General features: G+C 31.4%; 1 protein-coding gene across 3 annotated transcripts in view; it reads left to right on the top strand.

Annotated features, from left to right (window-relative positions):
* The window catches only part of LOC143068115 (regulator of G-protein signaling 7-like), a 103,524-nt gene that overhangs the window by 24,599 nt on the left and 60,710 nt on the right, over positions 1 to 18,215 (top strand). For all 3 annotated transcript variants that reach the window (XM_076241912.1, XM_076241911.1, XM_076241913.1), the window contains exon 4: positions 5,223 to 5,329. In XM_076241912.1, the coding sequence (XP_076098027.1) occupies positions 5,223 to 5,329 (107 nt within the window). The remainder of the gene's footprint in view (positions 1 to 5,222; positions 5,330 to 18,215) is intronic.

The raw sequence follows: 18,215 nt of genomic DNA, 5'->3' as shown, positions 1-18,215 counted from the left end.
CAATTATCCGATAGCTAGTTAGCGTAACAAGCATTTGGGTTTACGATTTCATTTCTTTTTTTAAAGAAAGCAACTTGTACTACTTTAATATATAGACTCTGTATTCTGTCTACTGTTTTCTTTGAAATGTTTACTATTTAAGGGGTCATACCTGTTGCATATATATTAAAATAAGTAAAACATGTGGAAACAAGAATGTGTCCAAAGTACACAGATGCCACATCAGCACTATATTTACTAAGTTTCGAGTTGATTGGACTTTAACTTCATCAAAAACTATCTTGACCAAAAACTTTAACCTAAAGCAGGACAGACAGACCGACAAACGAACGAACGAACGCATGGATGTAAAGACTAGAAAACATGATGCCCATAAATATAAAAATTTATTGTTGAAAGTGAAAGTAACTTGATTTGGCAAAAATGAAAGTAGGGTAGTGATTAGAGAGAGCAGGACCTTTATCAGGACGTCGGGAAAGAGTGTTTTAAGCTTGGGATTTGGGGATTGATCCTTACGGGATCGGGGAATATATTTTGCGATTTTTTTAAATTCTGCATAGATCTCTGGATTTTATGTTTTTAAGCCCGGGATTTCGGGATCAGGACCCCTCCAACCACCCCTCAAATTAGCCCAAGTTGGTCTTAGTCATTTATACAAGATTCATATCGTACCATTGGCATGTTAATAAGGCTCTCAAAAGAAAAAGCACGGATGGATTATCCTAGAAGCATATTTAATTGACTAATAATGGTCTATATATAAGCAGTTACCTTTATTTTATGTTTGAAGGGTTGCAAATTTTTTAATTAATTTGAGTTTTTCCAAAAGATGCATTGTAGCAAAGGAGAAGAATAATTGTGGTTTGAGGCCAGAAACACGAAAATAATTGAATTTAACAGAAAGGAAACAAATATTGGACTTTGGAAAAAGGGAGAGGACTTTTGATACCTTTTATGCAATCTCCATACATAATATCTTTTACAAAAAATCATCCTACAACAGTTCACAAGCTGTACATGCCCGCGATTTTGTGGGTGTATTCTAGTATGGATTAAGTTGAGACAATTTAATGCTTTTGTGGTTTTCTTTATATTTAATTATTCAAATAATGTTTCAACAATGTGTGTCTGTCCCTTCATATGAAAGGATCTGTATATAATTTTGGGTTTCCTTTCATTCCAAAGTAATTGACTTTTATCTCACAGCTTTGATCATGTCACATGTACATGATATCTTAGCTGTCCTGTAAAAAATTAAAATTCACACACTGATAAAGACAGTCAAAATATAATATCTGAATTTTGATAACTTAGAATTGATATTCAACATTTTTTGAATATTTTGATCATGAAAATACATGTATAACCAATTACTCTTGTAACTTGGGCCCCAAGTTGGGTTTTCCTTTGCTTATACATGTATGAAGACACATGAAATTTAAATAAATCTTTTTTTGTTTGTATTGAATTTCAAACTTATTTTTTTAAATATTTAAAGAAAACAGGAATATCAAGTAATCATAACACAGCTGTTATTTATTATATTTTTTCAAAATCTGTATACTTTCGTTAAGTTGCCTTTCATTGACATAGCTGTCAATCTTATTGCTGACCTTTTGTATTGCATATTTGGATCAATAGTAATTTTGCTTCTGTATCAATATTGTTTCCTTAGACAAATGTCTAGGACTCCATTATGATAGGATAATCACAACTCTGTCCATCATGAGCAGAATTGTGAAACGTCATATCTATGGAGGTGTCTAACAGACTTTATTGATGTTTTTGCATTGATAATTCTCTTGTCAAACCTATTTGAAACACTTGATAACACACAGTAATGACAGAATATAAATAGACCAATGGTGGAGGACAATAGGATTAATTCACTTGAGCGTATGGACATATTTAAGATCCGTTGGACAGGATGTAGCAGTTTTGGACTAATTAAGGAGTAGAATCAGGATGAAAATGATCAAGATAATAATGTGATCAATATTTATCACATATGGTCTTGGGGGAAAAAAACACAGGGACAGTTTTTTTTCTACCCTCAAAATATTGATGTAAAAAGATTCCTTCATTTTAGACAAAAGTAATTAAACATTTATTGATTGTTGGTGTTTATCACCACTTTTAGCTCTATTGGTTTTTACATATTTACACTTGTATGCAAATTTGTCCACCATTCAATAACATCACACAGGTTCTCGTAAACTTTGACTTCATAATTCAATATATTTGACGTCACAACTAAAAAGTGATTGTTGCTAAATGTCAAAAGGTTATTCGGAGGTGATATAAGGTCATTCAGAGGCAAAATACAACTAAATACCAAAAGTGTAAATACGTTTATTAGCGAAGGAAGCCTGGGTGCCTGGTGTGAAACACTGACTGTCTACCAAAAAGCTGTCAATCCAACTCAACTAAGATTGGAGTCAAGTGCACCTGCAATGTGCAAGATTTCAAACTCACAACCTCAGTGCTGACAGGCCAGTGATACAGGAGTTACTACTTAGACTATTATGTCACTGATTACTAAAGAAGATGATTATCTAATAGTTCAATGAGGTCCTGATGGTAGTGTTGGTCTATCTCAATTTACACTTTTTTCTTATGGCAATGGCATTTGGTGCTTCCTATGTCAATCTTTTTGTCATATATATCTTTATCTGAAATCAAACAGTTGTCTTGAATAATTTTGCAGATATTAGCCTGATTTTGGTATGTTGGTGTAAATTGATGACTTACAGTCTTATTAGGCTTCTTCCTGTTTGTCTGACTATGTTCTAGATGCATTTACAATGTTTGGAATTTCCTTAATACATGTATTGTATTTTTCTGGCTTTTTTTGCTTGCAATGTCTTCAATAGAGAACTGTTTTTGTGGTAAATTAGTTTACAACATGTATAATGGTGATTAACAGATTGAGTTTTTTTTCTGTAATACAGACTTTTCACGAAATTTGCATACACACACTTAAAGATGTATAGTTGAGTTTATGAAAACCAGATTTGTAAGGTCTTTGGTGTGATGAGGCCAATTTCTATAATGAAAGATAAATAATTTAATGGTGCCCTTTTTTCAATGCCTATAACTATGTTTTGTTGGTTCATCTACTGAAACATTAGGCTGTCAAAACTGCATGTGGTTGTGAGTTTGAACTGGTTATGTGGCAGGCAGGTTCAACTTTTGAGTTGGATTTACAATTTTCCTGTAGAAAGTCAGTGGTTCTCTTTAGACACTCTGGCTTCCTCCACCAAAGAAAACCGATGGCCACAATAATACAGCCAATAGGGTTGAAAGTGGTATTAAACACCAACAATCAATCAATTATTTCTGGTTTCAAACATCATACAGAATAAGTCGATAGACCTTTCAAACATCATACAGAATAAGTCGATAGACCTTTCAAACATCATACAGAATAAGACGATAGACCTTTCAAACATCATACAGAATAAGTCGATAGACCTTTCAAACATCATACAGAATAAGTCGATAGACCTTTCAAACATCATACAGAATAAGTCGATAGACCTTTCAAACATCATACAGAATAAGTCGATAGACCTTTCAAACATCATACAGAATAAGTCGATAGACCTTTCAAACATCATACAGAATAAGACGATAGACCTTTCAAACATCATACAGAATAAGTCGATAGACCTTTCAAACATCATACAGAATAAGTCGATAGACCTTTCAAACATCATACAGAATAAGTCGATAGACCTTTCAAACATCATACAGAATAAGACGATAGACCTTTCAAACATCATACAGAATAAGTCGATAGACCTTTCAAACATCATACAGAATAAGTCGATAGACCTTTCAAACATCATACAGAATAAGTCGATAGACCTTTCAAACATCATACAGAATAAGACGATAGACCTTTCAAACATCATACAGAATAAGTCGATAGACCTTTCAAACATCATACAGAATAAGACGATAGACCTTTCAAACATCATACAGAATAAGTCGATAGACCTTTCAAACATCATACAGAATAAGTCGATAGACCTTTCACAGCCTATTTAATTTTGTTGATTAGAGAGAGATTTTGTACCCCCTAAGTATTATCACTGTTATGCTGTAGTCCTAGAGTCTAAGTTGAAGAAACCAATATGATAAACCTAGTTGATTTTTTTTATATAAATATTATTACATATTTGTATTATTGTGAATATACTTGATTCCCTATAGAGTATATGCAGTAACAAAAACATAATAAGATTCAGTGTAAATGAAATTAATTTTCTGTTCAATTTTTTTAAAATAGAAAGTAAATATGAAAATCTTTCAACATGATTTTAAATAATGTAATGATAAGAGTTTGATTGTCCCTAAGTGAGGAGTCTGTGTGTGTCAGTTAAAATCATTTCTGTCAGCTCATACATTCTTTGTTCAGAAAAAAAAAGAGATTGAATTGATTTTTTTTGGTGTAATGCATTTTACTTAGTAACAAAGCAAATATATGTAAATATAAAATTGATGAAACTAGCAGTGTAAATGCTATCATAGATAAATGAGAAATGTTACTCAAGGGTGCATCTTACACATATGCTTTGTTGCATTTTCAACTTTTTATCTGTTAACTGTCAGATACTCATTTTTATCTCAGGATTTCACATGGATTTTTTCAAAGAATAAAGGGAGATGTGGAGTTAAATTCCATGAGACAATCATGCAACCATAAAAAATGAACAAAACTATGAGCATAACTTTACTGATACAAGTTTTTTTGTTGTAGAATAAATGAAATAAGTAGATATGGTATGTTTGCCAATGAGACAACTATCCATTACTGTCCTAATGATAGGGATTAAAATAACTATAGGTCACTGTGCAGCCTCCAACAATGATCAAAACCCATACCGTATAGTCAGCTATAAAAGGCTCCAACATGACATAATGTGAAACAATTCAAATGAAAAAACAAATGTATTTTAAACTGCATGGTTTAAAACTTGCAACCACAGACTCCAATCTAAAATTAATGAAATTGTAAGTTTTTATTGGCCTGCACATGGCTGAAAGCAATTTTTCATGCTTACGGTAGGCTGGTGGGCCTGTGTTAAAACCATTCTAACTACATGTAATATATATTTGTTATGACTTGTTCATGGCATATTTACCATGGTAGTGGTGTTTCATGTGTATATGTCTGATATGCATATATGACTTGAGTATTGTTTTTTTCTTTTCAGTTGAGGCCCTACATTTGGCTTCATTAATGGCTGCTCATGGATATTTCTTCCCAATAGATGATCATGTTCTAACGGTAAAGAATGACAACACATACTACAGATTTCAGGTAATAAGATGTATAAAATTATGTGCATGTACTCGCATATTTGTTCTCATTCTAGAGACTAGACTAGCTACAGACAATATGGTTGATATTTTTTGTACCCGTTGAAGATTGATTTATCATACTATACCATCATAGTCCATTTTTTTGTCCATCATGTCTTGCAGTAACTCAAGTTTGCTTTTTAAGATTTTTATACAATATTTGGTTTATCAAAGACAAACCTTGGTTTTTATTTTGAAGTTTTTTGAAGTTCAGGAGTATTGAGGCTATTGATTTCAAAATGATGATACCATTAGTACAAAGATATAAGAAGATGTGGTATGAGTGCCAATGAGACAACTCTCCATCCAAGTCACTATTTGTAAAAGTAAACCATTATATGTGAAAGTACGGTCTGCAACACAGAACATTGGCTCACACCTAACGACAAGCTATAAAGGATCTCATCATAACTCAAATTGCAGAATTTTTTTTGTTGACCTCAAAATTCTTTTGATTTTAATTATCATAGTCAATGTTATTTTAAAAGCATCTTGATGAATGTATTTTTTTTTCATTGTATGACATGTTCAAATTCATCCTTCAGATATTTAGAAAAAAACAATGGATTGTGTGCATTGAGAAATTGAAATGGCATACATGAACACTTTCGAATTGAAAGTTTATGATATGTTATTTCAGATGTTGAAATAAATATCAAATTATGCATTTGGCGACAATTTTGATAATGCTATTGTCATCATGGGGGCGTTATTAATCATAGTAATTGCCATTGTGCTGAATGATAATTAATAATAATGGAAAAAATAGAATGCCCTTTCTGTAAATATAAATTATACATATATTTATTACAAGGAACATTAGAAAATTAAAAAATATAATTAAAACCAGACTAAAATATTTTTATTTATAAATGTCTGGATGTTGTCTGTAACAGACTTGAGTATCTAACATTATGTTGAAATAGATATATATATATGTAAATGCTCCTTTGTTCCGACATTGGAAAGTTCCGGGCGGAAAGAACTAACTAGCCGAAAAGTTCCGGAGGAACTTATTAACTAGTTACTTTGTTCTTCCTCTGGTTTAAAAGTTCCAGCGGAACATATTAGCTAGTTAGAAAGTTCCTTTTAAGTTTTTGCCAAATTAGTCAAAACCGGAACTAACAAACTAGCCCAAAAGTTCCAATGCATGGAACTTATCAACCAGGCAGAAAGTTCCATTTGGAGAATTGATGCAAAGTAAAAGCGCAACGTATTTTATTTGAACTTTTCAAAGGGAAACCAAAATACTGATTACAAAAGTCAAAAGGAACTTATCAATTAGCCACAATGTTTCTCTTTGGCAAATAAGTCAAAACCGGAACTAACAAACTAACCCAAAAGTTCCAATGGAACTTATCAACCAGTCCCAAAGTTCCATTGGAGAATTGATGCAAAGACCCACATAAGGGTACTATGAATACTAAATTTGTATGATAATGCAACTTATTACGTTTTATATGAGTTAAGAAATACAACTTAAATTTTGCTGGGGGAGTTTGTTCTTCCCCCTCAGTACATCATGTACATCAAAATTTAAATACATTTTCATTATTTCCCCAAAAATAAAAGTTCCATGCCCCTTTTTTCATATTTGTCATCAAAGAAACCCCTTTCAGTGCGTTGGGTATTCTTGTAAATTAATGATTTGCTCTTATATATACTGATACTCATTATTCCCTTCTTTATACAGAAAGGATGAAATATGGTATATTCAGAACGATCTGTTCCGCCAGAACTATTCAACTAGCTACATTGTTCCTTGACTTTTCAACTAGCTACTTTTTTCTGGAACTTTTCAACTGCACTCGGAATAAAACAACTTGTTGGAAAGATCCATTGGAAAGAAATAAATAGTTGAAAAGTTCCCCCGGAACAAAGTAACTGACGGAACATAGTGGCTGTTACACATACATGTACACAAACAGGTACAATAGCTCGAAGCAGAAGGCCAATAGTTTTTGACCACTCACAAACATTCTGTATGTGCCTGTCCAAAGTCAGAAGCCTGTAGTTCAGTGGTTGTCATTGGTTTATGTCTGTCATATTTGTTTTTTGTCAATTGTTTTTGTTATAAATTAGGTCGTTAGTTTTCTCAATTGAATTGTTTCATATTTTTCATGTTGGTGCTTTTTATAGCCAACCATTTAGTATGTGTTTTTCCCATTGTTGAAGTTTATATGGTTGCCTATAATTGTTTACATCCACTTTATTTGAACTTTGATGGATGGTTGTCTCATTGGCATGACGTCCCTATTTTTATATTAACCCTGCCACATTCGTTTATAGTGTATTAATGTACGTTTTTTGATTGAGTTAGGCCTACCAATTGATATTTTATCGTGTGTTTTTCTATGTTGTGATGTTATGCTATTGTTTCAGAAAAAAGGAGAGGGTTTGGATCCATTAAAATGTTTAATCCCGCTGCAAATGTTTGCACCTGTTCTAAGTCAGGAATCTGATGTACAGTAGTTGTCGTTTGTTTATGTAATTTATACGTGTTTCTCGTTTTTTTATTTTATATAGATTAGATCGTTGGTTTTCCCGTTTGAATGGTTTTACACTAGTAATTTTGGGGCCCTTTATAGCTTGTTGTTCGGTGTGAGCCAAGGCTCTGTGTTGAATGCCGTACATTGACCTATAATGGTTTACTTTTTTTTAAATTGTTAATTGGATGGAGAGTTATCTCATTGGCACTCACACCACATCTTCCTATATCTACTGTCTGAAGCCAGGAACATGTAATTTAGAGGTTGTCCTTGGTTTATGTCTGTCATATATTTTGTTTTTCATTAATTTTTTTGTTATAAATCAGGGTGATAACTTTTCATTTGCTCATTGTTGAAGATTGTGCAGTGACCTATAGTTGCTTGCATGCACGTCATTTGTGTCAACGTATATTTTTTCCGTCTAACAGAAGTTTCAATGGAAACTTTGTTATAAACATATCACATCATATCACATTTTATTGTTAATAGGCTATTATTTGAACTTAGAATTATTTTTAATTATGGAATTTGCATAATTTCTTGTGCTGGAATTTTTTAATTAATTTCATGTTTATTTGGTAAAAAATGTATTATAATGTTTTGAGCAGATCATAACACTTTCCATACAATGTATTTTGTATAGATAGTGTTGTGCGCGGCACAGTACATTCTATTGAAAATGTACTATCTTCTTTGTAATAGAAAGTGTTGTGCGCAGCACAGAACATTTGAGTACTGAATAAACATGGAATTTATTAAAAATTTCCAGCACAAGAAATTATGCAAATTCCATAATTAAAAATAATTCCAAGTTCAAATAATAGCTAGCCTGTTTGTTATAAATAGTGGTTCTAATGTCTACTGAATTTGTACACCAGAGAGACGGATGCTGATTAAGTACTGATATATAAATTGTATATTTAGCCTGTGGAATTGTTTTAATATCCATATGAATTATTGCAATCTTTAGCTTGAGGGATGTGTTTGATGATTATTTATAATTATTAGTATTTAATGGAAATAATAGCAGTCCATGATGATTGAATATTGATTTAAATATCAGATGTTTATGTCAAATAAAATGTAGCAACTGATTTGCCAAGGACATCTGACATTTCTTCTTGAATCAGGTCCAAACAGATATAAAGTAATAATCCTTGTTTCTCAACTCTTCCATGATATATGTCCTATGTATCATATTGAAGTTTGCAGTCTATATAATGACAATTACAAATGTAAAAGTATGGTTTTGCTTACCTATACATGCTAGTGGAGGATTCATTATTTTTCATAAGAGGGGCCCACTGACTGCCTAACAGGGGGCTTGCTCCAGTCATGCTTCATTGATTCCCTATATAATCAACCATTTTTTTTCCACTAAAAGGGCCCCACCTAAATGCATGACTTTGTTTAGTTAAAAGACCTGTCACCTTTACAAAATATTTCAGTTTAGTATGTTAATTATCAAACATAGGTGAAGTAAACATATGTTTAATAATAAGGCAGCAGACAAGGGCGTTCCTATAATCATGCTAGGGGCCTCAGTAGCTGAGTGGTTTAAGTAGTTACTACGTACTGTAATCACTACCCAGTCAGTACTGTTTCACAAACCACACCTCTTTTGGGGAGATATTTGATATGCATATATATATTTTTATTTTTGTTTACTTACACAACAGGTTTCCAGATATGTTCTCAATATTTCATTTCTCTGGGAACTTTATCTGTACATTAATACACATGGATAGCGACCAAATTTAATTCTGTAGGAGACCAAAAGTGAAGGGTCAGGGGTAGTACATAATTTTACTATAAGATTAAATTCTTAGACGTTTGAGGCATTAAATGTTGAAGATATGCAGCACAGTCCAATGCTTCACCTTTGAAAAGTAGTAGTGCATATCATGATATGAACTTTCCATTTTAGGATATAATTTTTTACGATTTTCATAGTAAAAGTGGCACAGTTTTAGCTGTAAAAGGAGTTCCTATGAGAAATTGCATGGTCTATATTAATAGAAGTGCAATCTATAGGATACTAATTTGTTTTAATTTAATGCTTTTCATGTGTGTGAGGTCTTTTAATTATATTTGTATAGATAAAAAGAAGATGTTCTTTTATTTACAGTTAAAAAAATCTCTGTTAATCTTGATGGTTTGCTTTCTCTTTAATGTTATGTAAAGGTACTTGGCTATATCCATTAAAATACCAGAGGGATTACTTTATAAAATGCAATAATAGGATTATATGTTTCCATTGCATGTTCTATTTCCCATGGATGTAAATACATATTAATAATGTATATTGCATCATCTGTTTACTCTCCAGGAGGGAGTTAAGGGTTATATTACTGTTAATCTCAATCATGAGAAAGATTCTTTGGATTATTCCCATTTACAAATCAGTAGGAGAGTATGTATACTACATCTAATATGGGAAGATTGTTTATTGAATTTATAGAAATCTGATAATATGTCGCCCATTTATTTTCCTGCAGATCTGACACTGTAATTACTATCATATTCCCAAATTTCATTTTCCTTGTCAGATTCAGTAAGCTTGGATCTTATCTTAGCCCAGCTTGCTAGTCTATTTATTATATATTTTATAAGATTCGAAAGGAATTTTTGCAAGAAAAAATGGAGAAAGGAAAAATTCTATTAGACGCTTAAGTAATAATATTAGTTTCAAAGGAAAATTGATTTACAAATCAGTTGACAATTGCATTTAGCTCTACTTTTCTTTTGAATGAATGTACTGCTGTCTGTTTTTAAAAGAACGTAACTTTCTGGTATAATTGCATTGTAAGCAATGACATACTGCATTAAGTTCATAGATGAAGTAAACTCTCTGTTTCACTTTGTAAAAATAAGAGATTTATTACATGTTGGGGAAGACTTGCTGTTGTCAGTGACTACACAAAGGTTTTGTAAAGTGGTAAATTATTCCCATTTGATTCCAACTGTGTTTCTGTTACAGTTATACCAGAATCAATGCAATACACAGACAGAATAACTACTCTTTGAAATTGAATAAGGAGAAAGAGAAAAAAAACCCAGTTTATGACAGAAAACTCTGAAAATTCATTTGCCACATTTATATAGTTTTATCTCAGAGAGTTTTATACGTTAGAATCAGCCAGTTATTGTTGTAGAATTGTTTTTGTTACTATTTGCCGTAATCCAGCATTATGATAGTTTTTTCCTTCCTTGTAAACTAGCCTTATCCACCAGAGTTTATGTTACTGCTTGCCTTGTTTTAACAAGCCTTATCCACCAGCGTTGTATGTTACTGTGTACTTTGTAAACTAGGCTTTTCCACTAGATTTTTATTTTGCCTTGTATCGTGTAAATGTGACTAGATTTTTTTGTTACTGCTTGCCTTGTAAAATGGCCTTATCCACATTATTTTTTACCTTTTACCATTTTATTAACCACAGAATGGCACAAAGATGTCCATAACATGTGTTTTCTTAAAAAGCTGAACCAATAAGATCAAGCCTTTTCCTTAAAACTGTAATATATCAATTTAATCACTTTGGTTTATATCTGAGGGCAAACTTTAATACATTTTAGTACAAATGTAAGATTTTTATGTTTTGTTGAAATTTCATTGAGGTTTATTTTGAGCACACCCAAACAATCTAAAATCTTGATGTAAATATAACATTAAAAGTTTTTTGTAAAGTATGCACTGAATAGTAATAGAAGTTTGCAATCAGAGTAAGAGATTTTTGTTGGAAGTCTTTTAAATGGCTCACCAAGAATACAGGAAATACTCTGTACAATGAATATTGCAGTGCTGGACACGTGTTTGGCATTTGAATAATTCTACCCTCCTGTATCTGTGTGTGTTCATGCATACATATTTTAATATGCACCCACCATGGCATATAGCATCGTCTTTTGGTGCCTCTTGCAGTGAAGCTAGATATATTTAGCCTACTCACAGAATTTTTTTTGTTACTTTCTAGAGGTGTGCCTGAGACAAAGGTTTTATATATACTAATATATGAAACTGTTGTTTCTTATTTTTGTTTGTAACTATGTATACTAAAACTTTGTTTGTAATATTTGTATAAAATTTTTTTTATAATGATATTATATTATGCTCCTTGTGAGCCCATTTGATGGAAATAAAGCATCTTCTTCACCTTCTGCATACTTTGTTTACTATCCAAACTTTTAACCTAGGTAAACCAAGATGTACATAAAGTTATAATAATTTATTATGAAACCTTTTCATGCTCCAGCAGTGAGGTTAAGCTTCCAGGATGAGTCCTATTTCATAGTGACTTTTCATGACAGATCAACAAATCTGTAATTTAGATCAGAGTAGTCAATGACTAAAAATTCTTCATTACAATTTTCTTATTTCTTGAACCACTATAAAGCAAACTTTTAATTGATTTTTGTCATATTGACCACCTATTAGTAGTTGATAAATAAACTAATTGAAAGTATATGAATTTATTTTGGAACACCATTTATCTTGTTAATTATTGAATATGGTGAAAGATCTTTAATGATTCTGTTATATAATTAGCCTAATATTAAGACACAATTTTGGTCAAGATCAATATGGCTTAGCTGCATAACCTGCATATAGCTCTGATTATCTTTTCTTTATAAATCTGTGTAGATTGCAGCAGCATCAGCAGCTAAGGAATGGTTTTTGCAAAACTTTTCTTAGTTTCAGAGGGGTTGAAATAGAAAAACTGTTAATTGTGTAATAGAAAAACTGGCAATTGTGTAATAGAAAAACTGACAATTGTGTAATAGAAAAACTGGCAATTGTGTAATAAAAAAACTGGCAATTGTGTAATAGAAAATTGGCAATTGTGTAATAGAAAAACTGGCAATTGTGTAATAGAAAAACTGGCAATTGTGTAATGGTGTTAAAGTGACTTTGTATTGCAACTATAGTTGTTAGATATCTTGAATTGCATCTTTAAAATTGGCAATTAGGATCAGCTGAGAACAAAACTCTTAAAACAAAAGAGTTGATTTCAGTTTCCCAATTGTGAATTTTCTACTGTACATCTGATTTTTGGTGGGGCTTGTTGCATAGTCTTTTGTTTTCTATGTTATTTTTTGGTTTACTACAGGATTCCATTAGGCCTTCACCAATGAAGGGGGGAAAAATGCATAGTAAGCCATAAAAGGCCACAAAATGACAAATATAAAACAATGTAATTGTAAAAAGTAACTGCCTGATTTATGTACAAAACAATAGATAAAAAAGAAGTATAATATACATTTTATCTAATCCATTTTGGTCGAAATATGATAAAAGTCTAATTTATGATGTCTCAAGCAGGGTGATAGGTGAAACAAGCCTGTGCTATACAAACCAATCAATTTGATAAGTTGCTGTAAAATGCAATGTAATTGCATTGAATTCTATGTACGATTTATCAAGAAATATGGAGAAAAAAACAAATATATCTTAATATCATATATGTTCTAAGAATTATATTGTTTGATGTCTTGCCAAATGAAGGAATTAAAACATCAGAAAATGGGACGGTGGACATCATTATCTGAAACCATGAGAAACAATTTGCAACTTATATTAACCAAAATCTATTGTCACATTTCACAAATGAAATGTCAAATATCTACCATACATCTCCCATCAAATGCTGCGGGTCATCAGAAATGAATCTTTACTATTCCGTCTCTAGTTTCATCAATATTTTCAAGCGAGTTATAACGAAACCAATCATGTGTTTGTCATTGCATATTAGGATTCATCTCTCAGAGGAAATAATCAATTTTGTTTGGACAAAACATTCTACACTTGGTTAATCAAACACACATATATGTACAAATTTCTGTTTGTTTGTACAAATGAAAATCATATTTCCCATTTAGTGAAATGAAAAGCATCTTTATTGCTCTCCCTGTTCCCATTTGATACAGAATTAAAAGACAAAAACGAGAAGTAATATTTAATCAAATATATGCTTCATTTCCCTTTTGATCATGAACCATTTATCAGATTAGAAATATAAAAACATTGATGTCCTTTCTCAAGGTTAACAAAGTACAATTCTACTGGATTCCTGTTGTTATTGAGATACTACCCCGGTACTGTTTTGGCAGGGTTTGAATCATTTTATATTGAAACTGCTGGGCCAAGTAGTAGAGTAGTCCTTTCAAAACTATATTAAGGCAATCTTTATATTTGTCTGCTGACCAAGATGGGCCAAGACTCATTAAAATACTTTTTGTTTTAAAAATGTTCTTTGAACAAGCATAGCCAAATAATATTAAACTTTGTCAAACTGGTCCTTTAATGGTCTTTCACTGAAACCTGAAATGTCAATCGGATCATTCTTTCAAATGGTCAAATTGCTCCGTGTTGAAGGCCGTACATTGACCTATAATGGTTTACTTGTTGTTATTTGTTATTTGGATGGAGAGTTAGTTGTCTCATTGGCACTCACACCACATCTTCCTATATCTAAGACTCATCTGATTTAATGAGATATTCCTACTTTTATACTAAGGGAACTCAAAACAGTTCAGATATTCAGAACAACCTCTATATAAACCTATGTACCAAAACTCAATTCTTAAAGGAATCATATCCAATTGACCTTGCCTCCCTCCCATGGGGCTACTGTAACCATGATAGTAATATTGAAAAGTTAGGAAGAGATTGGTTTTTACTTATTGGTATTTATCTATCGGAGAAGTCAGAAGTCAATACCTTTCTTTCCAATATGTATCTGTGTACTTGCTGTCTCAATAGGCAACAAGTTATCAGATTGTTGTCATCGATTGTGGTTGTGTAGTTGTAAATTACAGATTATTACGAATCAGGACATTCTCTGTGATGTAATTACTATTGAATCGTTGTGAAGAGATGTGTTCTATTGTATTGCTTTTTCATTTGAATGCATGTCTCACTGATCTGGATGTCAATATATTGCTTTTGATGTCTTGAATAAGAATGAGGATATTTTAAAAGCATATAGTTCTTGTTTTGATCATAATGAGTGCACTTTACAGCTGTATTATTTAGCATATGTATTTGCATTTACGTCAGCTTCAGAGTATCTAATTAAGACTAAATCCATCAGTTGTGATCCATTGACTTTATAAAAATACTTGCAAAGATAGTATAAAAATATGAAGATGTGGTATGATTTCCAATGAGACAACTGACCAACAGAGACCAAATAATGTAGGAGCTAGAGACCAAAGGTCACCATACAGCCTTTAACAATGACCAGAATCCATACAGCTTTAAAAAAAAAGACATCTGAAGATTTACATACAATTTAATACAGTAGATAATTATCTCCTTTTTTAAGGTGTAGAAAAATTTAAAAACACTCTAAATGGAGACTTTCAAGGGGTTGCCATCATCATATTATTTTCTAATTGACAAAAAAGATTTAGATTACTAGTAAAACAAAGAAAGATAAGACAACTACATGACCATGTGTCTGGGTTAAACTAGGTTTTTGAGATCCCAACTGTCCATCTTATTGGACTGGTACATTTGATTCCCATGAATATTGTTCATCCCCGCCAATCCATTGACTTTGACATTTTGTTAAATTTGACATGTTGATGTTTGAGATCAGATAAATATAAAATAAAATATAAGACTATTGATATTAAATGAGTTTTAGTAATTCTTCACAGGTTACATTAATATAGAAATAATGAGATATGGTTTGATTGCCAATGAGAAGACTATCCCCCCCCCCCCTCCCCGACCAAATGATGTTGATTTAAGCAACCAAATGGGACTGTGCAGCCTTCAATAGCCCTATATATATATATATATATATATATGCATACATTTTTCTACAAAATTGTTTTATGCCTCACTTAGGGGCATTATTTTTTTCCATCTGTACGTCTATTTGTTTGCCAGGTTGTTCGTCTGTGCGTCTGTTTGTATGCCAGGTCGTTCGTCTGTTCTTTTGTCTATGCATCTGTTTGTTTGCGAGGTCATTCATCTGTTTGTTGGTCTGTCTGTCTGTCCCGCTTCAGGTTAAAGTTTTTGGAAAGATTGGAACTTGTTCTAAATCTTTCTTAAGGCACTGGCCTCCCTAACAACACGACAGAATAGCTACTAAATGTATTCACTGCACTGAAATATAGGTCCGTATAGTTCTCATGTATGTGCACATAATACACATATAAACTGTGAAAAAATGGATATAATTTTGGAGCAGTTCATTCAAGAATGTACGTCATTAAGGTGTGTGTATGTGCAGGCTTTTTTAATGAGTTTGATTAAGTAGTTGAGTATTGATACAATACTAGTAAGATTGACAACTGTCATTATCACAAAACAACAGAGACAAGGTGGACCTTTAATTACAATGCCCCACCTCCTTAACTGCCAATCAAATTGACCACATTACTTATCAACCTCAGTCTTACATAATTATACAGACCAATATACATCTCAATATACAAATATTTTGACCTCATAATTGAATACACAAATACATGTATATATATTAGGTGATTGATATATAAGGATGATAGCTTTATCCATTGCCCATTACTTTTGATCTACACTACATAAAGTGATTTTGTAAATCATGTCTGAAAGATAAATGATTAATTTTAAAAAAATGTTAATAAAAATATAAATATGAATATCTAAAGGTATTCATGTAAGGTCTATAATTTACTTGATAAATTTCCAAAAATCATCTGTAATTAATCAACAATTTAGGTTATTTCACTTATATTTTTTTTTATCAGTAATTGGCTCGAAACAGTTAGTAAAATTTGAAAAGTTTTTATACATGTATAACAATCAAAGTGAGAACATTTTATTTCTTAAATTTTATTCCCCTTCAAATGTCTATTAAAAATTTTAGCCAGTTGAATATTTAGAAGAAGTGAATATATATTTTTGCAATCATGAAAGATAAAATCCACATTTCAATAAAATAAGTTTTTTTATAATTTTTTTACGTTGAAAAGAACATTTCCAATGCTCTGTGCTGGAAAATACTTTATAAATTGATCAAAAGCCACTCTACAACTTCTAATCTTCAATGTCATATAACCTATGTTTTAACTTACAAAATGTCCCAAAACAACATTTTTAGATTATTTTTGTTTACACTTTAAAGTTCTTAGCTTTCAGTTTATCTGTTGGTCTTATGTCTTAAAAGGATTGATGGTGAAATTTACTAGGAGAATTTTAGATATGCAATTTTTTGAGAACCATATTATTTATTTGAGCTCATTTTATCTTCATACTGGAAAAGCGCTTTTCCTTCTGAAGACGTGTTTATGTAATTTTCAGCATTAGTGCTTTATTAATGTTCTTTTTTTGTCCCCACCATACCTTAATATGAAATTATTCAAACTACTCTTCCAGTCTTTCCATGAGTGATATCCATCACTTGGAATTTGTCAAGGTAGTTTAAGATAAAGTTGAAATCCAATCAACATAAAACTTAGTACACATGTTCCCTATAGCTATGAAATGATCTTTTAATTTTAATTACAAATTAGAATTTTGCTCTAATTTCAAGGTCCTCTAAAATAGAAAATGATAGTGTTTGTGGAGCATCTGTGTACTATGGACACATTCTTGTTTTGGCTGCATGGGATGATCTCATGTATTATTGTTGAAAGTTTAGTGCCATTGAATAATTCATTTGAAATATAATGGCTAAAGAAAAAAAAGATATTGAGCATAAATCCTATGTGGCATGCATTTTCATGGTATTCATGAATAATTAATGTAGAATATCAATCATAAAAGGAAAAAAATAATTAAGGATAACTTTTTTAAGACCCCCATTAGAGAACATAATTAATGGACATCATTTTATGAAAGTTTTTAAGTAACCATAACAAACAAGAAATTTTGACATATTTAAGCAGATCATAAGCTTATGGACAGAAGCTGTTATTTTAAATCAATTGCCATACTCAACTTTTGTTTTAAGAATTAATAGCTGTTGATTTGCAGTGGCCAATTTCTTTGTTTGCTGAGTACAAGAGCACTTGGAAGTTATCATGGCAAATGAACATAATGTGATATGAACATTAATGTAGTCAAATATTTACTGTCGTCAGAATCTGTTAAATTAATGTTACAATGTTTATTCTTGGTTGATTTGGTGTAAAATGTGTCATAGATATAGTACGATAATTTTCACAAACATAGGGTTTAAACAAAACTTAGAATAAAATGTTTTTTTCCATAATCATGATATCACTTTTTCATAATATTAATTTTGAAATAGTCTTTTGCCTACCTTCAGTCTTCAACTAAAATTTTCTTTCTCAAAGGCTCAAATACTAATGATAAAATAATATCATTACATGATAATGAAAGTAAAAGGGAAATGACAA

The sequence above is a fragment of the Mytilus galloprovincialis genome, chromosome 3 (assembly GCF_965363235.1).
Source record: "Mytilus galloprovincialis chromosome 3, xbMytGall1.hap1.1, whole genome shotgun sequence".
Taxonomy (NCBI): domain Eukaryota; kingdom Metazoa; phylum Mollusca; class Bivalvia; order Mytilida; family Mytilidae; genus Mytilus; species Mytilus galloprovincialis.
The sequence above is the reverse complement of the archived record's forward strand: the minus strand, read 5'-3'. Positions and strand labels throughout refer to the sequence as shown.